This window comes from Aspergillus heteromorphus (assembly GCF_003184545.1).
Source record: "Aspergillus heteromorphus CBS 117.55 chromosome Unknown BO70scaffold_11, whole genome shotgun sequence".
In the NCBI taxonomy this organism is placed as follows: Eukaryota; Fungi; Ascomycota; class Eurotiomycetes; order Eurotiales; family Aspergillaceae; genus Aspergillus; species Aspergillus heteromorphus.
Genome location: NW_020290416.1, coordinates 164,817 through 191,578, shown reverse-complemented (window position 1 = coordinate 191,578; position 26,762 = coordinate 164,817). Strand labels below are relative to the sequence as shown.

At 53.9% G+C, this 26,762-nt stretch overlaps 10 protein-coding genes across 10 annotated transcripts; 4 read left to right on the top strand and 6 right to left on the bottom strand.

Moving 5' to 3' along the window:
- Positions 1-338: 338 nt before the first annotated feature.
- BO70DRAFT_379433 (60S ribosomal protein eL20) lies at positions 339-1,761 on the bottom strand. The gene is made up of 5 exons (XM_025545348.1): positions 1,737-1,761; positions 1,669-1,672; positions 1,128-1,312; positions 877-1,053; positions 339-820 (listed from the first exon to the last, which is right to left on the bottom strand). The coding sequence occupies exons 2-5, from the start codon at positions 1,670-1,672 to the stop codon at positions 662-664; spliced, it is 525 nt and encodes a 174-aa protein (XP_025399584.1). The 5' UTR covers positions 1,737-1,761; the 3' UTR covers positions 339-661.
- Positions 1,762-2,019: 258 nt separating this feature from the next.
- Positions 2,020-4,017, top strand: csn12. The gene is made up of 5 exons (XM_025540275.1): positions 2,020-2,651; positions 2,702-2,927; positions 2,980-3,041; positions 3,089-3,509; positions 3,567-4,017. Exons 1-5 carry the CDS (start codon positions 2,083-2,085, stop codon positions 3,651-3,653), a joined length of 1,365 nt encoding a protein of 454 aa, XP_025399583.1. The 5' UTR covers positions 2,020-2,082; the 3' UTR covers positions 3,654-4,017.
- Positions 4,018-4,657: 640 nt separating this feature from the next.
- On the bottom strand, positions 4,658-6,302 carry BO70DRAFT_361787 (BTB/POZ domain-containing protein). The gene is made up of 4 exons (XM_025543125.1): positions 5,786-6,302; positions 5,300-5,695; positions 4,859-5,132; positions 4,658-4,750 (listed from the first exon to the last, which is right to left on the bottom strand). Exons 1-4 carry the CDS (start codon positions 6,031-6,033, stop codon positions 4,718-4,720), a joined length of 951 nt encoding a protein of 316 aa, XP_025399582.1. The 5' UTR covers positions 6,034-6,302; the 3' UTR covers positions 4,658-4,717.
- Positions 6,303-7,018: 716 nt separating this feature from the next.
- Positions 7,019-8,821, bottom strand: BO70DRAFT_428939 (ubiquitin-protein ligase RMD5). The gene is made up of 4 exons (XM_025548026.1): positions 8,532-8,821; positions 8,334-8,461; positions 7,514-8,281; positions 7,019-7,457 (listed from the first exon to the last, which is right to left on the bottom strand). Exons 1-4 carry the CDS (start codon positions 8,650-8,652, stop codon positions 7,239-7,241), a joined length of 1,236 nt encoding a protein of 411 aa, XP_025399581.1. The 5' UTR covers positions 8,653-8,821; the 3' UTR covers positions 7,019-7,238.
- A 2,443-nt stretch (positions 8,822-11,264) lies between these two features.
- BO70DRAFT_30948 (putative Sin3 complex subunit (Stb2)) lies at positions 11,265-14,028 on the top strand. Its single transcript, XM_025540128.1, has one exon. The coding sequence runs from the start codon at positions 11,442-11,444 to the stop codon at positions 14,004-14,006; it is 2,565 nt and encodes an 854-aa protein (XP_025399580.1). The 5' UTR covers positions 11,265-11,441; the 3' UTR covers positions 14,007-14,028.
- Positions 14,001-14,988, bottom strand: BO70DRAFT_361782 (Tim10/DDP family zinc finger protein). Its single transcript, XM_025543124.1, has 3 exons — positions 14,953-14,988; positions 14,741-14,884; positions 14,001-14,600 (listed from the first exon to the last, which is right to left on the bottom strand). The coding sequence occupies exons 2-3, from the start codon at positions 14,836-14,838 to the stop codon at positions 14,417-14,419; spliced, it is 282 nt and encodes a 93-aa protein (XP_025399579.1). The 5' UTR covers positions 14,839-14,884; positions 14,953-14,988; the 3' UTR covers positions 14,001-14,416.
- A 141-nt stretch (positions 14,989-15,129) lies between these two features.
- On the top strand, positions 15,130-17,527 carry BO70DRAFT_428936 (putative lysyl-tRNA synthetase). Its single transcript, XM_025548025.1, has 5 exons — positions 15,130-15,228; positions 15,436-15,735; positions 15,789-15,949; positions 16,006-16,431; positions 16,490-17,527. The coding sequence occupies exons 1-5, from the start codon at positions 15,170-15,172 to the stop codon at positions 17,272-17,274; spliced, it is 1,731 nt and encodes a 576-aa protein (XP_025399578.1). The 5' UTR covers positions 15,130-15,169; the 3' UTR covers positions 17,275-17,527.
- A 337-nt stretch (positions 17,528-17,864) lies between these two features.
- BO70DRAFT_361780 (uncharacterized protein) lies at positions 17,865-19,575 on the top strand. The gene is made up of 3 exons (XM_025543123.1): positions 17,865-18,004; positions 18,152-18,304; positions 18,489-19,575. Exons 1-3 carry the CDS (start codon positions 17,941-17,943, stop codon positions 19,379-19,381), a joined length of 1,110 nt encoding a protein of 369 aa, XP_025399577.1. The 5' UTR covers positions 17,865-17,940; the 3' UTR covers positions 19,382-19,575.
- BO70DRAFT_30885 (uncharacterized protein) lies at positions 19,539-22,924 on the bottom strand. The gene is made up of 5 exons (XM_025540116.1): positions 22,886-22,924; positions 22,630-22,836; positions 21,840-21,916; positions 21,625-21,772; positions 19,539-21,510 (listed from the first exon to the last, which is right to left on the bottom strand). The coding sequence occupies exons 2-5, from the start codon at positions 22,775-22,777 to the stop codon at positions 19,697-19,699; spliced, it is 2,187 nt and encodes a 728-aa protein (XP_025399576.1). The 5' UTR covers positions 22,778-22,836; positions 22,886-22,924; the 3' UTR covers positions 19,539-19,696.
- A 476-nt stretch (positions 22,925-23,400) lies between these two features.
- pxa1 (putative peroxisomal ABC transporter (PXA1)) lies at positions 23,401-26,214 on the bottom strand. The gene has a single exon (XM_025543122.1). It carries the CDS (start codon positions 25,932-25,934, stop codon positions 23,496-23,498), a length of 2,439 nt encoding a protein of 812 aa, XP_025399575.1. The 5' UTR covers positions 25,935-26,214; the 3' UTR covers positions 23,401-23,495.
- Between the last annotated feature and the right edge of the window lie 548 nt (positions 26,215-26,762).

Here is a 26,762-nt window from a genome sequence, read left to right as displayed (position 1 = left end):
CCTAGTCCCCACCGTGCATAAAGCCGAGCCATCCGCATCGTACTCCGAGCGCCATACTAGATCAGTGACAGTGAAAGGGTAACCGTACGCAGGCCTTGTCCCACACGTTCATCCAATTGACCCACCGTTTAGGGTACCATCGAACATACAGATAGAAAGATGGAACGGTATATGGAGACCCTAGCTGGTACAGTAGTTCCCGCGACTCTGGATTGGGGACCTGTAGTATTGGGCCCGTGCCGCGGAGACCAACCATTTGCGAGGAGATGGGAGGCGGCGAGGCATCATTCAGTACTCAGGGTGCGTGGTAGGGGAATTTTATCCAAGGTCGATCGGGTCTAAGCTGTGGCCAGACAAAAATGCGGACTGACGATCTAGGTACGAAGTACCTACCGGTATATGGCAAAAAGGCTTCTACAGGTCGTCTACATGCCCAAGCATATATGAAAACTGAAAACAATACCCCGGTATTTTTTGATATAACTTGAAAGGGTCGCTGCAGAGGACTAAAGAGACATGAAAACCATCCGTCCCATTTTCTGGGTTGTGGATACACGCCTTGTTCTCCGCGTGATCCGTGTCCTTCGTGCATGCTATGGCCATAACATAGTCATTCATCCACACACTCCTTTCACCCAAACCCAAACCCAAAACATCACGTTTAAGCGAAAGTAGAGGGGCGAGAGTAGGCGAAGATCTGCTTGCCGGGGAGCTTGGAAGCACGGTGGGGCAGGGGGAACTTGAGGTTCTTGGAGAGGAGCTGCTTGATGTAAGGGCGGCGGATGGTGTCGGCCTTCTCGATCTCAACAACCTTAAGGATCTGGGGGGCTGTTAGTGAACGGTTGTCCGGGGAAGACGATCGGATCTTCAACGTACGTGGATGGAACCGAAGCGGGCACGGTGACGGGCAGCCATGTCCTGGTAGAGAGCCTCAACGGCCTCGGTGCGGCTCATCTCACGGAACTCCTTGTACATGTTGTGAGTGCCGGAGCGGGAGTCGTAGCGGAGCCAGATACCGAAGGTCTTGACCTTGGTAGGGCGCTTCTCGTTGATCTAATGCAGGGAAATGTGTCAGCCGACACTGCCGCGCTGTCGCATTTTTTTCTTCACAACCATAGTAGACATACCACATTGAGGCTGACGATCTCACCGTTGGCCTTCTTGACCTTACGGAGCTGGGTCAGGAAGTACCAGAACCGCGACTTAGCGACAACGGTGTTGGGCGCAAAGATGCGCATGCGGTACAGCTTGGGCGTGGGGTTAGCCTCGGTGGGCAGGTGACGCCCAATGACCTGGTACTCGGTGAGACGCCCTAAGGATCCCAGTCAGCCATGTCCTTCCACCTGTGAACTGTCTCCAGTGGCTGCAATCGGTGCGTAGATTCCGTGCGATACGTTGTGTTGTGGTTGTCGTGCAAGTTGTTGGTAGATTCGAGATTTTCAATGTGACCAAGATTCAATTTTTCATCGTGTTCGATAATCTTTTCCCCTGTCGACCAGATTGCTCCTTCTCCGCCGCTCTTTTTTCCATCATCCAGTTCCAAGTGTATTCGATATTGTCGAAATAGAATTGTGTCGCAAAAGTGTCGTTCAACGCTCGCAGGAAACCATCGCAATAGCCGATCCGCCAAGGGAGACAACATGAGAATTGGGGGAAAAAATCACTCACCCATCTGGTAAATCTAGTCAGTAACAAATTCGTGATGATGAGAACGAGGACAACAGGGTAGGGCTTACTTTTGTTGACGCTGTAGATGGTTAGTCGACGAGAGGTGTGCCGGTTGGACTCGTCGCGGAAAGGAGGAATTTTGGAACAGTTGATTGTGAGCTAGGTTTAGCCCTCCTTAGGGCTAAGCGACCGGGCGGCTTGGCCACCCGCTATCCCCGTTTCGGTCCACCAGCCACAAGGGTGTGGCGGGCCTGATTAGATAAGGCTTCCATTGACGGCGCCGCGATTTCCCCGCCTCTCCGATCGCGTCCGCGGCATCATGGAAACTGGAAGTGACGATTGTTGGTCTTGGTCTACACCCGTGGTGCCAACCACTCCCTCGAATTGACCTCGAGCCACTTCCACTCATCAGCCATGTCCTCCATCTTCAATGATTTTGCTGAAGGCCAGAGAACCGGCTCTGGCCACCGCCTCGCAGCAGCTCTCACCCCCGTCGCACCCGCGGAGAACCCCGATCGCTTGAAGGCGTTCTTCTACTTTTCCAATGCCACGCGCGTGGCCTCTGACCTGCGCTACTCCCTCTTCCAGGCCACGGGCATAAGACTACCCAAACAGGAAACGAATGCGTGGATTGAAATCTTCACGCCATATTGGAAAGCCGTGGGGGAGATTGTCCGGTTCGATGACGCCCCCTCACACGCCAGCTGGGTGAAGGTCTTTGATGCCTGGAAGGAAACAACAAACATGCTGATCCGGGGATATTCAACGGGGGGGCTTCCAGCCTGGACGGTGCCGTGTCTATATGTTGTTGGGAGATATCTACGGGCCTTTGCCATGAAGGCGGATGCCGAGCTTTCTTCCCAAGACTCCGCCGCTTTTGGGGATCGTTTCCAAGATGACGCTTCCACGGATTTCAGGAATGCCAAGCTGGAGGAGGCTACACGGGTCATAAACCGGATGTTCACATTGTGCCTCAGTGACAGGTAGGCTAGACCTGGAAGAGTGGGCCGTGCCAATGCTGAACCGTGTCTAGGGCCTCAATCGAGGAATCGCGGAAGTGGGGAATCTACGACACCACTAACCTGCTGTTCAAGTCATACTTCAAGCTCAACTCTGTTGGTCTTTCTAAGAACCTGCTGCGCGCCCTCAATGCCTCATCTGCCGACCTCCCGAGTATGGACGCTTTCCCAAAGTCGCATATTGTTACCTTCAAATACTACATCGGCGTTATACATTTCTTGGATGAGAACTATGCTGAGGTATGCGATGTCTGCCTTACTGGATAAACCGAACTAATCAGTGTGATTGCAGGCAGAGGAGCATCTGTCTTATGCGTGGAACATGTGCCACCAGGCTGCAACCAAGAACAAAGAGTCAGTAGTGGTTACATTATCTCTGATATTCGCTAACCGTTTCCAAGGCTAATTCTCTCTTACCTCGTACCCTGCCACCTCGTTACGACGCACACGCTACCCAGCAAAGAGCTTCTTGCTTCGTTTCCTCGCTTGGAAAAGCTGTTCCGCCCATTGTGCAACTGTATCAGAAAGGGAGACCTTAGCGGGTTCGACACTGCGATGACAGCCGCCGAGGAGGAGTTCGTCAAGAGGCGCATATACCTACCGCTGGAGAGAGGACGTGATATAGCCCTGAGGAACCTCTTCAGGAAGGTCTTCATTGCCGGTGGATTCGACGAACCCAAGGAAGGACAGCCTCTGATTCGGCGCACACGGGTTCCCGTTGCCGAGTTTGCAGCGGCGTTAAGGGTCGGTACACACGCGGAAGAGGGATCGCGGGTGGACATTGACGAAGTTGAGTGTCTACTAGCGAATCTGATCTACAAGGTGAGTGCCCAGACACCCAAGTCGCCTGGGAAGAACAATTCATTAACCGGCTTTTAGGGGCTGATGAAAGGATACATTGCACGTGAACGCGGCATGGTTGTGTTGAGTAAGGGTGGCACCGCTTTTCCAGGAACAGGTGTTTAAGCATGGTACCCAGCTCTTAAATCTCTGATCTAAACAGCTGTCCTGAACAAGCCCGTTTATCGCAGTGGTCTATTTTCGATAAACCAGCACTCATGCGGCAGGTATTGTGTGCTAGGAACTGGCCATTGCATTGCCGTACATGATCTGCAGCTCTCAGCTTGCGCTCCCAGCATGGCAACGTCCCTTCCGATGACCCCCGTACAACAGATCTAGCCTTGACGGCTGTCTGCTACCCTCAGCTCTTATACATTCACAGCGATGCAGAGACATACTATCCTGCACCGAAGACGGGTCGAGTGCAACATCCCCCCTTTTAGACATCAAGATAGCCTGCTATGATAGACCAATAATCAACGTATGATTCATGACTATGACTTACTTAAAGAACGCACCAGCCTGCTCCTGGCTAGACGTTAACGCAGACACGTTCCTGCGCAAGACCGCTTCCCGGCCCTATTCACAGAGAACGAAGCAGTCTCGTCAGTATGCCTCAACCATTCTAGTAGCGGAGTCCTTGAATATACTCGACCAAGACCTGAACCCCACGGAACTCCCATTGCGTCCTGATTACATCCACATAACATAGGTAGTAGTCCTTCCAGGTCAACAGCACCACCTTTCCCGACACCTACCTACCTATTACCCGAAACCAAACCAATTGAAAGCATGCTTAATATCATTCATGACTACTACCTACCTATATTTTGCATAAGAGAATGAGAATACATCCTAAAAATAACACGTAGATCCATCCCAGTCTGAAAATCAACCAACAAACCAACCAACCAACCTGTGGATGTGATAGTACAATGCCGCGTCAAGGAATAAAACCAACATCAAGAACATATAACATACATATCTGAAAAAAATAAAATAAAAGAATCCCCAATGCCAGATCAAATAAACTCCTGTACAATAATACAATAATACCCAGTGATATAAGGGTAACATACACCCCGAGACCGAGACCCCAAACCAGCAGGACCCCTCCCCTCCTCCTTCTCCTCCTCTACTTACTTACTATCATAAGCCTCAATCTTAATCTTAATCGCAAATCTCAAATCTCAGCGCCCCCCCGCCGCGTCCGTGAGATCATCCTACGTATTCAACCAGAATCAGCACCAAGTATTCTCAAGAGAGCATCAACAACAATAACAACAACAAAAGCAACAAAAGCAACAATAAAAAAAGAATAATAAACTCACCATATGATTACACATCGCCACAAACAGGTCGAAAAACAACTTCCCCCCCTGCTCCATCTCCATCTGCATCGTGCCGCTGCGCTTAAATGTCTCCCGGCTCCGGATGATCAGCGCCAGGTAGTGCGCCCGCAACTTGGACTCGTTGTCCGGCGTGCGCGCGTACGCGTACCGCGCGCTCGTCAGGATCGTGCTGCAGGGTATGTTGGAGTGCAGGCCTTGCTTTTTTAGGGAGAGCCGTTTGAGCGTTTCCAGGGAGAATTTTTGGGCGAGGCAGCTGGTTTTGGGTTTTGTTAATATAGGTTTGGGGGGGGGGGGGGGTTGTATAGTACTAGTAGAGTGTGGGTATGATTGGTAGGGTAGGTAGGTAGGATATGTATATGGGAAATGGAATGGAGGTGGCAAGGAGGGGAAGGGAAGGGAGAGGAGAAAAGGGGCACGTACTAAACCGCCGTATCCCTCAAGATCTCCGCGCCGGCAGCAGGACTATACATCGTCGCTGCAGCGCTATCCTCCGTCCCCGACCCGGTAGTTTCCAATCGCCACGTATCGCGGGTTTTATCGTGCTGGAGACGCGGATAGTAGTCGCCACGGTAGAGGTACTCGAGCACGCAGGAGAAGACTTCGGGCTGTTCATCGGGCAGGTTGATGTTTCTGGGACAGGGGGAGGGAGTGGTAGTAAGGAGGGAGGATTCAGATGAGGAGGATGAGGAGGGGTTGTTGTTGGAGCGAGCGCAGATGGCAGCGAAGTAGGGCGAGACGCAGAGGATGTCCTTGTGGGCGGCGAAGAGGCGTTTCGTGGGACCGACGGTGACGGTTATCACGTCTGGGTTGAGGGAGCTGTGCCTTTCTGTTAGTAGTGGGGGCATTGAGAGGGCATTGTTACCCCGTATACGGAGTATGTGCTCAGGAAAGGACGGACGGACTGACCTTCCATCAGGCGGGGTGTCTCGTCTGTGTAGACGGCGTGAACCGATGGAGTGGGATTGCTCGCGGGGACGGGCTCTGGACTTTCCGGCTCGGTATTTGGAGGAGAGGCTTTCCGGGTGGTGCTGGGAAGAGTGGGAGCGGCGTGAGGGGAGCATTTTGGGGCTTCGGTATACGAGTTGTTGTGTTTGTTGATGTGGTTGTGGTTGTGGTTGTGGTTTGTGGTGGTGGTGGTGTTGCTGGGAGAGCATTTTGAGGGTCAATTGAAGGTCTAGAGAGTAGCCAGGAGAGAAAATTCGAAGCCTGGGATGAGTTCAGGGGGGTTGTTTGCGATTATAAAGCTAGAGAGTACGAGTACGGAGTACCCCGTCGAGTCGACAGGTCGGTAGCTGTAAAACACCCCTCGATGGATACCTGTACGGACGGACTCCTTTGTGCTCGGTGCGCCGGGGACCACAGAACTCATCTCGGGCTGTGGGCGCAAACGTGGTTGTGGTACGGAGTACAGACTGCGTTCTTTATCCTCCCCCCCCTGGCCGAGTCACCGTGCCATGTATCCTCTCGACCGGGGTCTTTTGTTCTCTTTGTCTGCGATGGCGAGCGAGGGCCTCGAACGCGTAATAGCAGGTATCGGACGCGTAAAGTGGTTGCTGCATCGCCAAATTATCGCGCGGTCACGGGAGCCGCTCTGAACCAATCGTGGCCCGAAGGAGGAGAAAGGGGGGTGGGACGGTGCTGTACTGAGCCAATCAAGGAGTCGATTCGGCCCGCCGTCACCCGCGATCGTCGGAGGGAGTTGATGCATCCAAGATCAGGGACGGGCTTGTCCTTGAGGGGGTGGGTGGGACGGGGTGTTTCCCAGTTTAGAGACAACTACTCCGTACAGTAGGGACGGGGGTGGGTGGATGGCTGGTCCTGGCAATGCTTCTTTAGCACGTCGCGCGGACGAGTTTCCGCATTCCCCTGCGAATCATGGCTGCCTGCTTCCACGCCGGGATCATTGTCGTGCTGAGTGGTTGAACACCAGATGGTAATACTAATACAGCCACGCCTGGATGGTACCTGCATGCAGGGATCAGAGTTTGCAGCTGAAGACTTGTCAAATGGTAAGGTTCATGTCAGCTTGGCGTCAGAACGCATCCTTGCCTGGCCAGAGTGGCTCGCAGGGAGCACCTGTAAGTCTGCACGACTCCCCTATATACCTACCTGCACCATGTCTGAGTGACAGCAGCCGGTAGTGGTGGATAATATTATATTGAGAGAGTAATAGTTGTCAGTATGTACAACCTGTGCAAATCCGAAACCGTTTCCTGTCCAGCCCATATGCGCCCGTCCCACAACACCGTTTACAAACTGTGTACCCCAATTCTCATGTTACCCGTCCATGTCAAAATGTGGAGATGTATGTGCCTGCACCTACGCCCACCGATAACTGCTGGATAGGGGTGTAGCCAGACTAGAGGAACACCTTTCTAGCTTCCCGAGGGTGGCTCTCGCTGGGGCAGTAAGGGCACTTGAACCTGCTGCCCTTGCACAACCGTTTGAGTGATTCCTCTGCAATGACGTGCCCGCAGGGCATCATCATGGGTGGGTTGTCGTCCGTGGACTGTTCCTTGGATACCGGACAGACAAAGATGGAGTGGAAAAGATACGATGGTGGGAGTGGGATCTCGACCTGTTCCATATCGGTTAGATTAGAATAAGGATGGCTTCCTGCTGAAGATGGCCTACCGGGAGTTCATTCTCGGTTGTCCACTCTGTCCGTTTGGCCTTCATGATTGTCTGCAGCTTCAGTAATGTGGGGAGGGCTATGGCTCCCGCGGTAGCAGCGACGTATAAAGGCGAGTCCGCGGACAGGCCAAGGAGCGAGCAGAATTCGCGCGTGAAAGCGTGCGCCACATCCGACCATGCGGACGGGTTATTGAAGATGTTCTTGTATGGAGAGTCCTGCAGGTTGGGACAGAAAGCCATCGCTCCCAATAGCTGCTGAACCTCGCGCAGGTACCGGGGCAAAAACGAATGGAACTCGCGCCTGGCGTATTCCAGAGCCGCCTGCCGCCCGCCCGCACTCGGGCCTTGCTGGTCATGTCCACCATGGAAAAGCCAGACGAACTGCAACCTGCACAGTTCGAATTCGAGATTACTGCCTCTCGCTTCCAAGGCCTCCTTATTGTCCCTCGACCACTGGATTGCTGGCAGCAGATTGTTGTTCTCCTTCAGCTCATGGAGGATGTAGTACATAGTGGCGAACTGTTTCCGTACCTCTCCAGAAGGGACTTCATCGATATCCAAGAGCGAAGCCGCGTTATCTGTGGCGCTGGTTTCCGCCTCCTGCTGTTTCTTTATCGCTTTCTTGTCTGCCATCTCGGAGAGGAACGTAGCCGCAACGGAGAACTGCCCTTCCCGAAGGAGGTGCATGGCGATAGCTCTGTTGATAAGGTGTTCTTGGGAGGATAGGACATCGTGCTCGGTGTTCGGTAAAGGACGGTCTTTGAATAGCTGCAGAGACGTTAGTCGTGTGCCATCACGGCAAGGTCCCCGCCCATGCTACCTTATCTAACGATTTGGAGTATTTGTTTAGGCCGCTGTGTGTTTCCTTCAGGCTATCATTGATGGAATCAAACGACGACTTGACGGGGTTCTGCAGCTTGGCTAGCGTGATGGCCGCTTGGCTTGGATCTGGATGGACTTCGTCGTCAGTGTAGTTCGGCGGATGCCGGTCGGCCCTGCAACCGCAGTGCGTACCCACCTGCAGCAATCGTATTTCGTGCCGACTGGAGCAAGTCAATAATAGAGTCCACCGACTTCAGGCCCTGGGCGGCATTGATTTTCTTCGAGAGGCGGTCATGCTCTTTCTGCACGAGCTCCATGATGGCGAGCGGAGGTGGAGGAGGACGAAAGCGGTGTCCAACAGTTACCGCTCTTTCACGACGGCTAGCGCTGTAGCCATATGTGAGGAGCCGCGATCGAGAGGTCAGTCACCCGTTCTTCGGGAGGGATAGATGTTGTTTGAGGAAACAAGACAGCTGTAGACGCTTGACTTGAGTCTGGTCTGCTTCGTGGTCACCGGGCCCGGCGCCTGGGTGATTACGACATTGGCTATCACGTGCCAGCAGCCATCCGTGACTGCCCCGCTTTTCCTGACAGTACGTAACCGGATGGATACACAGGATGGCCCGTTTGCAGAAATTCGACTACAATTTAGTACAGGTCGGTAAGTTACTTCAGGTAAGTATGAACAGAGCAGGATATTAATTGGGCGAGTAAGGTGTCTAGTATCACCTGATGTTCCATCTCGGTCACCAAAAAATGTTGTTTCTATCCTGGAGCACGCTCTCGAGTACTGCCAAATGCGGTGAAGAGGGGGCGGATCGAACCTGCCATAGCGAGCAGTTGTCACTTGCGGCTATTAGTAGCATAGATAACCTCACCTACGAGTCCTCACCACCTAGCTAGTTGCAATAACATCGATTTTACCAGTATCTTACTATTCGCGAATAGCTTCATCAAGTATTATTATCGTACGACAAGGCCTGCCTACCTGCAACATACCATAGCGCATCCAACCATCCTTACCGCCTGGCAACATAACAGTACCTCCGTTCCATGACAACTCAGGTACGGAGTCCAGGCGGGGATGTCAGACTGCCACCCACCCACTTCGCCGGAGAGGAGACCCTTCCCCTCTAAACAAATGGCGACTGGCTGGGAACTTGGACCTTCATAATCAACAGCAGGAGAATGATACATCGTCTTGGTTTCTACTCTAGTGCTAGCGGTACCCATCATCTTCGATAGTGTGAATGTGTACAGGCTCATGGCATACTGTCCAAATCCAGTGTCTCGAGACCCAACTATCCCTTGAGACTAATTAAGTCGCCATGCCTAACAGTGACTCGTAGCTCTAAATTACTAATACTAGCGAATAAATTGCATCCCAACAGGAACACGCTCTTCAGGTCTGGAATTAGACCAACCCTCTGCCAGATGTTGCGGATACAACATTCATGGGTTGAATCGTAGAAAAAGGAGAGGTTCGTTGCTGGTCTCACATTTTCGACGACATAGTTTCTTCGTCATATTGACCAGGAATACATCTATATGGGATCTGGGGCTCACGGCTTCCATTGGGATCCTTCTGATAGGATTGTTTCGATTCGAGGGCTACCCTGGAAGCTGGATAACATTCCACTGCATATGTCGCAGCAGTAACATGACTGGTGTTACGACAGCATCTTTATGGATGTTATTCTCTGAAACTGTATAGCATCAAGCAACAAGATTCCATTTGTCATGTGGATTCGAGTCACTCCATTTGTCATCTGGGTTCGAGTCACTCGAGTAATTAAATAACATGCATTCATTGCTAGGTATACGCGAAAGTATACGCGAAACTAAAGACAGCTCAAGATATCTTTCCAGCTTCCCTTCCCCTTCGAAAGCCACGACCAATCATAGCCCGCACTGCATCTCGCTTACACTAGCGCCCGCACGGGTCTTGGCAGCCCAGGTATAAAAGCTATTGGCGCCCCCCATTATTTTGGACGTTTTCTTTCTTTTCCTTCCCATCCTAGTGCAAGGGTTTTACACGTGTCAGTGAGGAGACATCCGAGACCGTGTTTTTGCTAGTTGAAAACTACTTTTTTGACTGCTCTACTTGGCCTTCGGGTCGGGTAGGAATTTTTGAAAAAAAAGATGCCCTGGCTTCCAACTTGTTGGAGTCAGCTCAGTAAAGTACGTAGACAGCGACCTGGCTGTTGCTTGTCTTGTGCTTTGCTGAAGTCGGTATGCTTTTCACTACTGTTGCTTCCCTTGAGGAAGCCTGTGGAGAAGAGAGCCTTCCATTGTAGATGAATGTCTCGTAGTCATGATGGTCCTCATGAAGCAGGTCTGATTGTTCTTCGATGGCAGGCGCCTGTTTTGTCCACTCCTTCCCCTGTACCGTAAACTGAGAGTCTGTGGCTGTGTCGAGGAACGATTGAGTTGTGGCTGAATGCAACTACTAGGCAGCTGCGTTTCATGCAGAGCTAGCCTGTGGTTACTGCGGTGTTCTAGAAAGCAGCAGTGAGCAGCTGCTTACGCTTAGAGCCATCATGGGTCCTCCAAAAAATACCAGTTTTTATTTTACCTACAATTTATCTACCTACCTAGCAACTTCTCCAAAGAGCATGTCAGTGTCGAATACACCAGCGCGCAATCAATCCCGTGGCGTCCCTCGACGGATTGGCTCCCAAAGCAATCAATGGCTTAGCCGCTCACCGCTCCAGGCGCAGTGGAAACAATCCCTTGTGACGTCGCCGACTTAACTTGCTGCACAGGCCCGGCCACGACAACTGCCCATCGGCCAGGCCTGTTTGTGCTTGCATCCGTACTTCTCTCTTTCATTTTGTGATATGGGCAGCTCCTAAACCGGCCCATCGCTCCTGTGCTTGACGTTTAAGCTCACAGGTCCTTAATCTCGGATATGCCACGGTTCTTTCTTCCCTTCAGACAGTACGAGAAGACCCCCGGAGGGTCCATGCTTTCGTCTCCTTTACCTTCATTCTGAGCACAGTTGCCACCCACTGTCGACTACCTCACTTATATTCTGCGCGTCTTCAGCACCAAGGCATGACCTCTTCTTCACCCCTTATGCGGTAGGATAGTGGCTGTCTTCATCATGCCACCTCCCGCGACGCAGACGGGCGCACAGGCAGCGCCCCCGACCGCAAACCCTCGCGAATCGACAAAACCGTCCCTAAGCTCCAAGGATGGTTCTCTTGCCCATCCCAGTGGACTGGAAGGACAGTCACCCCGGCACGGCCATCAGAAACTCGTCTTTACCGATCCGGTTGCCCTCCGATACCTCGAGGAAGACCCGTCGGCAATTGTGCTATATCGTCGGGTGGCCTTGGAGGGGTACGAGGTTTTCATCGTTGAACAATGGGCGTGCACGCGCATCCATCCTACATTTATCATCACCACCTATACGGGAGATCTGTCACACAAGGTTGTGGTTGGGGTGCTGAGCGTCCCGACAGATGAGTCTACGTGGTCTCCCCGGCTGAAGATGTACTTCAGCGCGGTCACACAATGCCAGGCGCGAAAGAAGGAGACACCCTTGGGGACTTTGATGATTACAGACCTGAACGTCTTCCCATTGGCGTTGACTCTGATCCCGGTCCCTGACGGCGATGTCCTCAAACACAAGGAGGACTTTGTTGTGAACGAAAACCTGAAACGGCTGGGTTGCTCAGGCCGCGCTGGCTTAAAGCTACAGCCTCCGTCGCCTGCTACGGAAGCGAAGTTTTATCACCTGTATCGTACTAGTGAGAAGGTGCCTCTATACTCAGCCGTCATAGAGCTCGTGAAGCAATGCCAAATTGCTTTGCTAATGTTCGGTAATCTGGCCCCAGAATATGTCGATGGGCTGCTATGTGATGTCACAGAGGCAGCCATAAATGATTGGTGGACCCAGACAGGCATGGACATATTCAATATGGAACCTAGTGATAGCATGATGGGGCCTATCTCTGTCGTCGCTTTATTGGGGACCCTCATGGGGGCGCGAAACCGGCTTCATGCCTACGGTGCTCCGGTTAGCAAGGATGCCTTCGATATCCCCAATCTCAAACGGGGGATTGGTCATTTCCAAAAATCACAGAAGCTCAAACGTACTCGAAGACTGGATCGCCTGACCTTGGATCGATTGCATCGAGCAACAGCCAAAGCTGCGAACGCGGAGGGCTGGGCGGATGCTGTCAAATCCACCATGGCGGAACTGAGCGGGCACGGAGGCGAGATGGTCATGGGGATGGTCCGCGGCCGCGAAAAGGGTGGAATTGCCGATATCGAAACACTTGATATTGAAAACTTCAAGCATCTGGTTACCGGCCAAAGGGCGAAGTGGCTGTGGAGGGGAAAGCCGCGGAAGGGTGCCATCGGCGACAACTTTGCCAGTGGCCCGCCAGCTGCAGATATGGTGTTCACCACAGACGACCAGGGCGGTTACTTCTGGACAAGCCGAAAGCGATCCTCGCACGAAGACTTGACGGATCGTGCTCCGCAAATCTCAGATCGTTCCTGGAAGCCTTCAGATACAACAGCGTCTCTGGACGACAAGGATCAGAATCTGAGCAGGATGGTCCGAAAGGGCGTGAGTGGAAAGGTGTCAGATGCGCGAGCAGGATTTGGTCGGTTCAAGGATGCAGTGGGGCTTCGATCACATCCTTCGAAGCAGTCCAGGGATGGCATAGACCTAACCGGGGAATCTTCTCATCTGCCTCCTATAGAAAGCGACACCGAGCTATCTCAGTCGAAGAGGTCTGAAGGTGGCGCCCACACCGAGCCTGAGAGCGTTCTTGACAGTGTCTCAATTGACGAAGCCCGGGTTGAACATGCGCCGAAGACCATTCTACCGCAATCTCCAACTTCGAGAGCCCCCGCAATAACCCTAGAAGCGGCTGAATCCGATACCGAGTCAGAGTCATCGCGTAAGATGTCGTTGACTCGAACAGGTGATGATGTTCAAGATCTAGAGCGCTGGAGGACGGGTTCCACCGATATCTCGGCCGATCGGGACCAAGCGTCTGAAGCCGGTATCATGTTGCTACGTCGACCACAGAGCTGCGAAGAGCTGAGCCGCCGGAGCGATTCCAGACGTCTAGACAACTATTGGCCTCGCCATTTGTCCTTCAGCACTGTTGAAGAGGTGGTGCTAGGATGGGAGAGACTGGGGGGTGAGGCATTCGAAGAGGACTCCGACACTCCTTTGGAGGAAGCTATTGTGCAGGAGGATATTCTGGCCTCCGATGCGCGGATCTTCAGCTCCCGAATTCAGGATCTCAGCGAGCAAACCGTCCCCTGGGTAGAGCAGCAAGTGGCTTCGGTGGACGATCTCAGTCGATGCCTGCACGACAGTCACGAGAAGGTCAATGCAGGGTACCTGGAACGGTTGGCGGCGTATCAGCAACTGCGAGACAAATCCAGCAGTCTGTTGACCGAAGAGCACACCCAGCTGACCGATCACATGAGACGGGTTGAATTGATGGGCGCCAAGCTGGACTACGAGCTCCATGTCCTGGACTCCCGGGTCGAGGACGTTGAAACCAACCTCGACGAGTTCGAGCGGCACGTCAACGCCATCGAAACCCGAGTCAAGCTGCTGATACGAGGCGAGCAGGAGAAACAGAGCCACTCCTGGCTTTCCTGGCTCGGGCGAACAACCGGATGTCCAACCCAATGACCGAGCGCGTCGGAAGGTCATTTGTAAATTTCCACATATCATTTCTATTGTACATAATTCCCGAGATAGACTTGCGCAGTTGGCGTTGACCGTGCAATGCAAAAGACTGGTCGGTCCTCGATCGACGAGACCCAATCCAATCCGGCCTCCACCCGCACACAAGACCTAGCTCCAAAACAAAACCCAGATCCCAGCAAAATGCTCATGATACCGTCTATGCAAGGCCAATCCGATCGCCAACCCAGAGCTTGCTTCCCTTCCGCCTCGATCCGATCAACCCTCAAAAGAAAAGCACCGGAAGCACATGGCAGCTCTGAAACCCGAATAGATTATACACGCATACAAGAAAACATTCGTTACCCGAACAGCTAGCTAAGGTAGCCCTTTTCACTTTTCACGCGCCGGGCAGTTTACATGCCCATGCCCATGCCGCCCTGTCTGCTGGCGGCCTCACCCTGCATCTTCTCGCTGACCTTGATGTTGACGTCGAAGAACTTGGAGACGCAGCGGTCGAGGCAGACGGACTCGCCCTTGTTCAGGTCGCCTTCGCGGTAGTCGTTGGGGATGCACTTCTTGGTGCAGGACTCGGTGAGGCTGGTGGTTGTGGTTGTGGTTAGTGACGGCATAGGCTGGCTGGGTCGGGAACAGCGCGAATAGGTATGGGGTGGGTCTCATTAGGGAGGAGAAAGAGAAAGGGAAAGGTAGAGGGTGGATGGATGGATGGCGAAGCTCACCGGTTGAACATGTCGGAAACCATCTCGACCTCGGTCTCAGCGGCAGCAATCTTCTGCTCCGAGGACATCTTGGGGGCACCGCCGAAGAGGAAAGACATGATGACGATGGGGTGGATGGGTGTGGTGTTGTTCGGGTGTTGGTGGCTGGGAATTGTCAGTAGCGGCTTCGTAGTTGGGATTTGCGATAGTATAGACGAAAGGAGACCACCTACAAGGGTATCAGAAGATTAGAAGGAAGTGGGATGGGAGAGAAGAGGACTGGTCTGGATGCTCTGAGCTGAACTGCCGGAGCGGTGAAGCTGCGGCTGCCGGGCCTCACCGCCTTATGATTTTTCTTGGTCTCCTCGCGTCGGCCGCACAACTTGTCCTTTTCTTCCTCTCCTTCATTTCTCCTCAGTCTCTGAGCTCGTAGCTTTGTTCACCACCTCAATGCAACCTATCCGTCCCCAGTGGACGTCACGGTTGAGGGTGGGACGCCTCCTGTCTCGGTAAGCAGTCAACTTTTCGCTTTTTTCCCGTTCCATCACACTTGTATGATGAGACATACCCCTTCCAATTTTCAGAACCGCTGCATTGAAGCTTGGTTTACCAAGTAATGAGTAAAAATGGAAGATTTATGTCCTCTGATTAGCTTGTCACCTCTGGTCCTATTCTTGACCCGCATCAATTTGACATCTGGCTAATAACATTCTCAGCACAGGGCTGCCCATTCCACCACTCCGTACAAAGCAGACTTTGCAGGCGAATGCTCAGCTTGCTCGAGTAATCCAGCACCCATCTACCTCTCTAACCCAAGCAAGATATAGCAGCATCGCGGCGTCTCCTGAGCGGGTCTTCGAGGAGCGTCTGCAAGCGGTCGAGAATGCCTTCCCGGAGGCATACCCTCGGCTTGCCCCCAACCAAAACTCAGTGACCTGTGCGGAGTTTTCCGACCGCTACAGCCATATAGCAGAAAATGAAATAGTAGAGGAAGATACTGTCGCCATCAACGGTAGGTTCCAGCCTACACTGGCTTGCCTTGCTGCCCTGTACTTAGATCAGTAGGTAGGATACGTACCTATAGACTTGTCGGAAGCGGATTGATCTTCTTCGACATTGTCCAGAATGGCCATAAGGTGCAAGCGATGTGCAACCGTCGTCGGCTGGAGGGGGTCACTCCGGAGCGCTTCAAGAAGCTCTATCGCCTGCTTCGCCGCGGCGATGCCTTTTGTATGTCCCAACGGTCGCCCTCCGTGCCACGCACTAGACTGAACGAGATCCCATAGCCGTAACAGGGAATCCGCACCGGACGGGACGTGGCGAGCTCACGGTCCTGGCCACCGAATTGCCCCAGCTTCTGTCGCCCTGTCTGCACGACATCCCGGTCGATGCCAAAGAGCACGATAACTCGCCGTATCCCCGTCACGTCCAGTTCCTGGCGGACCCAACCACAGTAAACGCCATCAAGGCCAGGTCGGCTATCGTTCAGTACCTCCGCCAGTTCTTCGTGGGCCGGTCATTCACGGAGGTCAACACGCCTATCCTCGAAGCGGTTGCCGGCGGTGCCATTGCCCGTCCGTTCAATACCAGAGCCACCGAGTTTCCTGATCGTCAGCTGTCATTGCGGATTGCGCCGGAACTCTGGCTGAAGCGCCTGGTTGTAGGAGGGTTTGATAGGGTCTTCGAGATTGGGCCGTCGTTCCGCAATGAAGGTGATTTTCTCTGGAAGAGACCCAGATATGATCACTCGAATACTGACAACCATGACAGGAATTGACAAGACCCACAACCCCGAATTCACCACCTGCGAATTCTACCACGCCTATGCCAATCTCGAAGACCTGATGTCCACAACCGAAAAGCTCCTCTCCGGACTGGCCGAGCACATCCGCACATTCCACGAAACCCACCCTCTCCAAAAGCCCACCGAAGTAGACTTCTCCGCACCCTTCCGCCGAATCGACTTCATCACCGGCATCGAGGAGAAGATCGACCGCAAGCTCCCCGACCTCACATCCCCCACTGCCCTGGAAGAAGTGAAGCAGATCTTCCAGGACCGTTGTCTCGAGCTCCCGGAAAAGGCCACCCTCCCCCGCCTGCTGGACGAGCTCTGCAGCATCTACGTTGAGCCCGAGTGCATCAACCCGACCTTCATCGTCAACCCTCCGGAGTGTCTGTCCCCCTTATCCAAGTCTTTCACCCACCCGACCACGAACCAGCGCGTCGCCGCACGCGGCGAGCTCTTCATCGAGGGCCGCGAGGTCGTGAACACATACGAGGAGGAAAACTCGCCCTTTGAGCAGCGGCGCAAGTTCAAGGACCAGGTGCGATACAGCAAGGAGGCCAACGAGACGGAGGAGATTGATGAGAGCTATCTGCGCGCGCTGGAATGGGGCCTTCCCCCGACGGGGGGCTGGGGATGCGGTATCGACCGCCTCTGCATGCTGTTCACGGGCATGCAGAAGATTGGGGATGTGTTGCCATTTGGTACCCTCCGGAAAGTGAGTCATCGTGTGGGCGTGCCGCAGTCTTCGGGAAACGAGAACAAGAAGTAGATCTGGATTAGACCTAGATCGGGGCCTCGAAGACGGCCTCAGTGACTGACCGACTGCCTGGAGTCGAGTCCAACGTCCAACACGTCGACGCGTCTTGCAGCGGCTCTCATTGGTCGACTGCAGGGGGTGGAGTTTCGCGATTTCTTGCAGTTTGGAACGTTGGAGTTGTCCTGGTCGTCATTCACGCTGTGGTGCTGGACTGGCTAGGCCAGGCCAGGCCATATCAGCCTGGAAACTAAACGGGGGGGGGGTGAAATCTGAAGTAGCAGCCCAGCTGCCTGTACATTACATTCTGTTAGATACTATACCACAATCAACTCTCTCACTGTATATATATATATACACCTTCGGCTCATCAATCCTCAAAGAACCACAATCTAACAGTATGTTTATATATATATATATATATACTAATGCACAGATACTCATACGATCCAATTCCAGAGACAGAATCGATAAGCGCCCGCCGATAAGCCCACCCCGTGAACTGACTGACTCTGTGAACTGAACTTTCAGTTCCCATCGGAGCGGGCCGAGACACCCATCCATCATCTGGATATAAATTCCATCATTCCCCTCCCTCCGCAGTCCGCAATCTCCCTTCCCCCTCCCCACCAGCCAGCAAGCAGAGGAAGCAAACCCACCCCAAGACGACAATAACATAAAATGGGTCTCGACGATGTCCCCGTGGCCCAGGCCGTGACTGTCAGTCTGAAGGAGCTCGTTGACGGTATGTATGCAGACTGCAGACTGCAGACTGCAGATAATTATTTCCCCGGAACCCCGCAATCTCGAAAAAAAGAAAACACACAGAGAGAGAGAGAGGCATACACACAAACCAGATAAATAGTCAAAGTCCTAACTAACTCATGAAAAGGAACCGTCTCCTTCGACACCCTCACGGAAGCATTCGGCCCCGCGTCTCTAGGAATCATCCTGGTCAAGGACCTCGATCCGCGCTTCGTGGAGCTGCGCGCGAAAGTCCTCTCCAATGCGTCGTATTTGGCTTCGTTGCCGGAGGAGGAACTTGGTATTTTCCCCTCCCCTCCCATCCATCGCTTCCCTTCCCTTCAACCTCATCCTTCTCTCTACCCTCTCTCTCCCCTCTCCAAACTCCCTCTCCACACCCCACATCCCAACATTCCCAAACCAACCCCCAAAATCCACACTTATTACCTATAATACCAACCCTAACAACCCCCCCCCCCCCCCAGAATCCCTCACCTCCCCAAGCAGCAAATACCTAACCGGCTGGTCACTGGGCAAAGAAACCCTACGAAGCGGACACTTCGACACACACAAAGGCTCCTACTACCTCAACTGCGCCTTCTACCAGGACGCCTCCCTCCAAGGCGCCCCCTCCACCCACTACCCCGATCTATCCGAGTACACGGCGCCGAACATCTGGCCCGACGAGACCTCCCTCCCGACGTTCCGGAGCAGCATGGAGGAGCTGTGTCGACTGGTCATTGATACGGCGGCGTTGGTAGCCAGAGCGTGCGATCGGTTCGCGGAACGGAACGTGCAGGGGTATGAGACCGGGGGGTTTTTGGAGAGGTTGGTGAGGGGGAGTTTGACGAGTAAGGCGAGGTTGTTGCATTATTTTCCTAATGAATCTTCTTCTTCAACTTCCACTTCAGCTGCTGGGGAAGATGATGATGATGACTGGTGCACCACCCATCTCGACCACAGCTGCCTCACGGGCCTCACCTCCGCCATGTTCATCGACGAATCTGCGCACCCGCCCTCCGGTGACCTCGTCGACCGCTCCGCCACCCTCCCCGAACTCCCCGCCAGCCCCGACCCCAAAGCCGGCCTGTACATCCGCTCCCGCACCGACGCCATCGTCAAGGTCGATATCCCGCGCGACTGTCTGGCGTTTCAGACCGGGGAGGCCCTGCAGCTGATCACCCGCGGGCAATTTCGGGCTGTGCCGCATTTCGTCAAGGGCGCGAGGGATGTTGGGACCCAGGGCCAGGGTGGGAAGAGGAGGCTGATTGCGAGGAATACCCTGGCTGTGTTTACGCAGCCGAATTTGGAGGCGGAGGTGCAGCCTGGGGTTACGTTTGCGGATTTTGCGAGGGGGGTGGTGGAGAGGACTTATTGATATGATGTCTCTTATCTGAGGGGAGGGGTGCTGCTGGGTGTAGTGCTGGTGTAGATATATGATGGAGGGAAATTATTATTGCATTTTGCATTAAATTGAATGAAATGAAATGAAACGACGCGCTTGGTATCGGACTGAAGGAAAGAACCTCGCGGAGTGTTAAGTACATCGGATCGAGAAGTACATCGGACGAGAAGTCCAGAAGGATGGAAAAGTACACCAGAGGAAAGAAAAAGCATAAGAGAAGAGGCACGTCAGAAGAAAAGCTTGAGATGAGCAGTACGTCATCAGAAGTACATCATCAGAATCAATCAATCAATCATCGTGTCTGGCACGCTTACTCTTCGGCTCATAACCGGGCTTGTAATCACCACCCTCGGACTCCTCAGTTCCGCCACGCAACTGGTCCACACGCGCAACGAAATCCTCCTGCTCGGACACCTCGCCGCTGTCCTCATCTCCAGCATCCTCCGGACGACTAGTTTCCCCCTCCTCCTCCTCCTCCTCATCATCCGCAGAGCCTTCATCGTCATCGTCATCGTCATCGTCATCGCCAAGTCCCGTGCTAACGAGCTTACTGAGCCCGCTGACCTTCGCAAAGCTGGACTTCGACTTCGACGGACGACCACGCGAACTCGCGACCTTCGCGTCACGGATATCCGCTGCCGTAGCGGTGCCGCTCAGGATACGAAGATTGGCCCGCCACATCTTCACATCCCGCTCCGCATAGTAGCCGACATCCTGGCCGTTCAGCGTCTCCAGCGCGAGAGTCACCGTGCGGGCATCGCCCCAGAACCACTGCTGGCCGTCGGCCATGCGGTTGTCGGCCTGGCGGGAGTATCGTCTGCCGTTCTCGACGCCGCGCACGTCGTAGCCGATCTTCAGGCCTCCCATCATGAACCGCGCCGCGTCGGGCTCGTAGATCCGTCCGAGGATGTACCCCTGGGAGATATCAATCTGCGTTCCGGAGTGCAGGGCGTACCAGTCGCCGTAGCCGCCCATGCCGACGTAGTTGAAAGCGTTGACGACCTCGTCGTGCGTCATGGGCTTGATCTCCATGTTGTTGGTGGATAGCTGCGCGTGCTGGCGATCGTTCGTGTAGACCTTTCCGCGGATGCGTAGTTTGTATTTCTCCGCGAGCTGCTCGGATCGCGGCTCGGCGTCGCAGTCGTGCAGCTCGAACCGAACCTCGTCGATCACCATCACCTCCGTGACGGACAGCGGAACAGCGGCGGTGGGATCGTAGCCGACGGGCTTCAGGCGCACGGCGTCTCCGACGACGAGGAGCTCCGCGCCGAGGAACAGCCCCTTGCTGTAGATGACGGCGTTCGGCCAAGTGCCCTTGAAGTGGAACTTATCGAACAGACTCCACGACGCCATCACGGTCATCGCGTACTCGATGGACGGGTGCAGTTCCTCGCGCGCCATGCCTCGCAGGAACACGTTGTACGCGTTGAATGGCTTGATCGATTTGAGATACACGTATTTGTAGTGCAGGGAGTAGCTCTTGTCGTCGCTGTTGGGGTCGGGGTAGGTTTCGACGCGAAAGCCCGAGTAGTTGATGGGATACTTCTTCGGCTGCGTGATGGCGATGTCCTGGAACGTGGTGGTTTCCTCCGGGACCTGGCCGACGACTCCGGCGCGCCATTCGGGCTGCTCCCATTTCCCGTCCTCCAGGGAGATCTGCATGCGTTTGGTGTCTTCGTTGTATGCCAGCTGGCCTTCGAAGTCCGGGATCCAGAGCACGAGCTCGCCCACGCGAGGCAAGAAAGACGGCTGCATGTCCAGGATCTGCAGGTACTCGTCCAGGAGGGGACGTGAGGCTACCCAGTCCATGCTCAGGGGCTCGGTGATCTTCTCATCCATCTCGCCCACCTCCTTGAGCTTCATCACCGCGATCTTGTGCACGTCCGGCGTGCCTTCGTGATCGGTGGGGACGAACGGCTTGGTAGAGGGTCTTCCGCGTCGACCCGAAGGTCTTCCGGGGGGTCGGCCGGTCGATTTGTTCATCGCTCCGGGGGGTCGACCGGGGGGTCTTCCAGAGGGACGCGAGGGTGTTCCGGACGGAGTGCCAGAAGGGGTTCCGGACGGACGTCCACGAGGTCGACCTCGCCGCGAGAGCCCACTTTCTGCGTTGGTAATTGATCAGTATTTTACCACGCGTTGGTGTGGACTTGGACGAGAAGAGACAAGACAAAACGAGACAAACAAGACGAGAAAAGACAAGCCAAAGCGGGACGTACCAGCAAGCTGGCGCTTAGCCTGCCTCTCACAAAGGATACAGGCACAATGTCCCGTCCCCCCGGTCATCAGATGGTAGAAGTGAGGGAAGAACTGGTTGACAGACTGAAAGTACTGGTTTCCCGGATGACCATAGACGAAGCGATCGCGCTGGAGCATTTGATTCATTAGGTATGAGAAGAGAGGCATATCATATGATATCGGATTTTGAACTGACAATATCAGGGGCGGACATGCGTGGCCGATCAAAGAGGGCATAGCCTTCCGGCAGACTGTCGAGAATGTACTCCACGCCTAGAAAGAGCTGTCAGTATGTCATGAGATTGAATGGCAAGTATTCCAAGTGGTTTGTCTGGTGGCTTCTTTGCCAACAGAGTCCGTGAAGGTGTAGGTAGGATTGAGCAGACGGCGATAGAGACCAAGGTAACCAGAGAAAAGGCGAGTAACTAGTACCACATGATGGCCGGAACTATGTCCTTTGCCCTCTCTCTATCCTGTTCTCATCTTTCTGCCGTCTTCTGCTCTATCCTCTCGCTTGTGGTGGTGTAAAACAGGACCCAGCAAACAGATAGGCATGGAGAGACCAAAGCAACCAGAGAAAAAGAAAAGGTATAAGTAACCCAAGCCATGCAAAGACCAGAAATGGCTCCTTTATCCTCTACTTCCATTCCAATCTTCCCTGTGTTGCTGTTTGCTGTCCCCCCTGGTTCCTGGCTCCGGGCTGATGGTGTCATAGCACCAAGCCAATTCCATTCCATTTGACTTGATCTCAGCAGCACCCATAGTCACAGTCAAAGTCACAGTCACAGAGCCACCACCCACCAGCAACAACAAACCAACCAACCAACTAGCCAGCCAACAACAACAGCAGCAGCAGCAGCAGCAGCAGCAATCAACTCATCTCACCCCCAAACACATCCAAAAGACACACAACCCACAATACTTTCTTGAATCTTTAAAAAAGAAAGAAAGAAAGAAAGAAAGGAAAAAAAAAAGATCAAACCTACCATCCTCATACGCCCCCATCTTCTGCAACCACATCATCGCCAGCTTCACACGGTAGTACGTGTCATCCGGATTGCCGTACTTCTCTTCCGTGGGCCAGTGAGCCTGAAGCCCATCGGTGAAAGACCGCTCGATTGGGATGACCACCATGTTATTGTTATTATTGTTGGATTCCTCTGAGGAGGATGACGAGGAGGATGAGGACGAGTCTTTCATTGCGTCAGACATGGTTGGTGACGGATTTTCACCCTGTCTGACCTCTGGTCTGCTTAGTTTTTCTGGTTTTGTTATGATTTATTTTTTTTTGAAAATAAAAGGAAACAAGAAGAAGAAGAAGAGAACAAAAAGAGAGAGAATGATCAGTTGGAAGAAAACAGAGCTGTGAATTGGAGAATTTCAAAGGAGGAGAAGATTGAGATTGGGAGAGATAATGAGGCCGTGCTGGTACAGGAGAATCCTCATCCTCATCCTTAGGTTAGGGGATGGCACGTGACGTGACGAGGAAGATAAACAGCCAGAAACAAAAAAAAAATAAATGAAAAAGAAACCAGCTCGAAGGAGGGGAGATTCCCAGTGAATGGCAAGTGAAAGATGATGTAGTTAGTTTACTTGGGGATGGGCGGATCCGCCGTGTCGCTCGCCGCGCGGTGGTCATGTGACTGTATGTCTCTCTACAGGGAGGGAAATGAGGCAGATGGATGGAACGAACCAGCTGGATAGGGTGGGGAGAAGGTGCATTGCTTTCAAAAAAAAAAAAAAAAATAAGAAATGTATGTAGATTGCATCAGGTAGCATAATGGGTGTCAGTGAAATCATCAATGTATGGCCAATTTGTCTAACTGTCTACAGTGAGTGAGCAACGGAAACCCTACTGCTGGGCCTGGCCGTCCTCGTAAGGCGGCGGAGAAAGTTCCCCTCCCTCTTCGACCCAGACCTTATGGAGCTCATGCTCGATCTCCTCGCGTCGCTGCTTCCACTCCTCGACCTTGTCCAATCGCTTGCGGATCTCCTGCAGCTCCTTCTCGACGCCCAGCTTCTCCTTCGCGGTGCCGATCCGCTCGAACTCCCAGTGTTCACCAGCCTCTCCAAGGCCAATGCTGAGGTTGTACGTATGGTATTTCTTCAGCGAAGCGCGCGTGGAAATCGTGATCAGGGTGATTTCGCGCTCCTTGGCGCGCTCGTACAGCAGGCCTTCCACATCCGAAGACACCGCGGAAGTGCCCTCGTCGAGGAACGCATAGCGGGGTTCGTGGTAGTAGATGCGGGCCATGGCCATGCGCTGTTTTTCGCCGCCGCTGAGAACGTCTTTCCATTCCTTGCGAGAGTCCCACCCGCCTTCGCGGCTGGGGAGGTAGCCTAGATGGGCGTCGTCGAGGACCTTTTGCAGGGCGGCGTCGCTGACGCCGGCTTCCCGCATGTCGATCTCCGTGTGCGGGTAGATGACTTGGTCGCGGAGGGTGCCCACGCTGAGGTAGGGTCGCTGGGGAAGGAACATGATGCCATCGACCCCGAATCCTCGGGGGCGGCTGACCAGCCCGCGGTATACCGGCCACAACCCGGCGGCGACCCGCGCAATGGCAGACTTGCCGACGCCGTTGGGTCCGGATATGAGCAGGTGGTCGCCGGAGTGTACAACGAAGGACAACGACTCGAGGAGCTCATCGCCAGCACGGGGGTAGAGGGATGGTGCGACAACGGGGACTTGTTCAAGGCGAACCCCGTCGAAACCGTTATGGATTGTGCCCTGGACATCCGCGAGAGAGTACAGTTCCGCGTGAGAGCCGCGTGGAGGGTAGTATGCATTCGCGTGGACTCTGTGCAGCGTGGATATCAGACTGTAGACTCGTGACGTGTGGCCGGCCAGTTCCGAGATATCCTTGATGCTGTACATCATGCGGCCACCCGCGTCTGCCAGTGACAGCATCAGACGCTTGTTCGTGATGAAGTCCTTCATGCGGTCCCGTTCTCGACCAGTGCCTTCTGGCAAGTCAACCAGCTCCGAAGCACCGCCCACGCCACCCCAGGCAGGGAGGAATACCGGCAGCGATGTGATGAGGTATCCAAAGGCGGACCACGCATATTTCAAGATAACATCCTCAAGCATGTTGTAGCGGATCTTGAGGCTGTATATACCCTCCATCCATCGCTGGAGATCCTTGAAGCTTCTCGCCAGGAAGACCCGTTCGATGTCCGCGCCACCATAGAACGAGATCTCTTCAGCGTTGGCCAGTAGCCTGGAATGTAGGCTGCGGAAGTCGCCCTCCTTCTTGCCCTCAACAGCCTTCAGCTTCCCGAATGGTGGGGAGAGCTTCCTCAGGACCGCCGCAGTGCTGAAGTAGCCGGTAAGGATACCAGTCAGAGCCAAAGGCCCGAGAGAACGATACAGCTGGTAGTTGAAGACAAACAGGTCCACCATGGGCTTCCCCATGGACGAATAGAGGGCGGCAGCCGCAGAACAGAAAAGAGTCAGGTCTTGCGTAATATACTGGTCCGGGCCTTGGCCGATGCCACCGTCCAGGTTCATCAACTTGTAGTAGTTGTTATCAGCCGTGAGGTAGAGATCATGGATATACCTGGTCAACCGAGTCCGGAACGCGATCGACACCTTCGACTGCAGGAATTTGATCATGGCATTGGTGTAGGATGCAAGGGTGCCGATGCCGCACCATTTGAGGAGACCCCAGGCAAAAGCCCGCCCTTTCCCCTCGACGAGGTCTCTCACGATCTCTCCATCGAGGCGCGCAATCAACAGGGACAGATATGTGCGCAGCAGCAAGAAAACGCCATGCCCCATCAGCAGTCCGGTCTCTTTACTGCTCCATCGCGGGACCATAATGCTCCCGAGACTAAGGAACTGATGAAGGAACGCCAGGTTCAGGCCCGGCTTTGTAGTTGGCGGCGGGATCTGATTCATCGACTCCGCATCGCCCTGACGGGCGGCGGCAGGGGGATTCAAAAACAACCGCCGGTGTGCATCGAACGTCATGAGTTTGGTCGGATAGATCTTGACCTTGGAGGTCATGGAGTCCTTGTAGGGCACGTAGATGGTGCGGGTTCCATCCTTGCCTCGAATGCCGGAATTCCGACGCAGCAATCGTCGCCCCTGCGCACGTTCTTTGGCTCTTTCCCGAACCCATTTGTAGCCCCCGTAGCCAGAACCCAGGATCGATAGAATCAGCGCGACGGTGGCGATGAGTTTGGTTGCTTTGGACGAACGGCCGATCCGGGAGCGAAAAAGACCGGTGTAGTATTTGTACAGGACGGCGAGAGGGTCCTCGCGGTGTCGGAGCGTTGATTGGGCGGCCATCGTTCACAGATGCTTGTGCGTCTCGGGAACCTTGTATCGTGTTGCTTCAGACGGCCCTCTCAGACCAGACTCCTGAGGGCCATTAGGATAGCAGGGGAGCGCCTGTCGGGGGACGCGAGTGGTGGTTCTAGGTTGCGATATAGGACTGGACGCGGTATCAAGGCGGACGAGGAGATAGAATGGTAGAAAAGGAGACCGGTTGTCGAGATCTAGATGACAACTCACTTCAACGGGTCACATTCTGGGGTGAACTGACGGCATTCGAGCTGGAGGAGGGAGAGGTCAGGCATGTGAAGATGCAAGACCTCGGGCCAACAGTGCAATGCGGAGGGGAAGACAAGACAGGGCGCCCTCACGTGCGGAGTCCCCGGACTCTTCCCGTTTGACCCATGAACCCTCGATCGCAAAACCGGTGGGATCGACTGCCAGGATTGATTTCCATCAAACACTCCCTTCGAAGCGACAGTTACAGAAGAGCGTTAGTTCAGCCCCATGACACTGGCCAGTTGTTTTCAAATTAGTACAGTATCTACGATCTTGTGTCGCTCGTCGATGCCTCCTAGCTCGGTGACATCATAGCCAGCTAGATCGAGCAGGGTCGGTCCACTCCAGGGACCATTCTCGGAAGTATTTACAGTGCGTCCTACGAAGGTTCTCGTGTGATAGATACGGAGTACTACTGACAGGAAGAAATCCTCCACAGTCGAACAACATGCTTCCTGCATCTCCTCGTCAACCTCAACCCGTAAGCGCCCGGTTGCCTAAACGGATCATGACCGCTGCAGCTAGGAAGACAGCCCCGATGTCCGATTCGCGCGGTTAGCTATC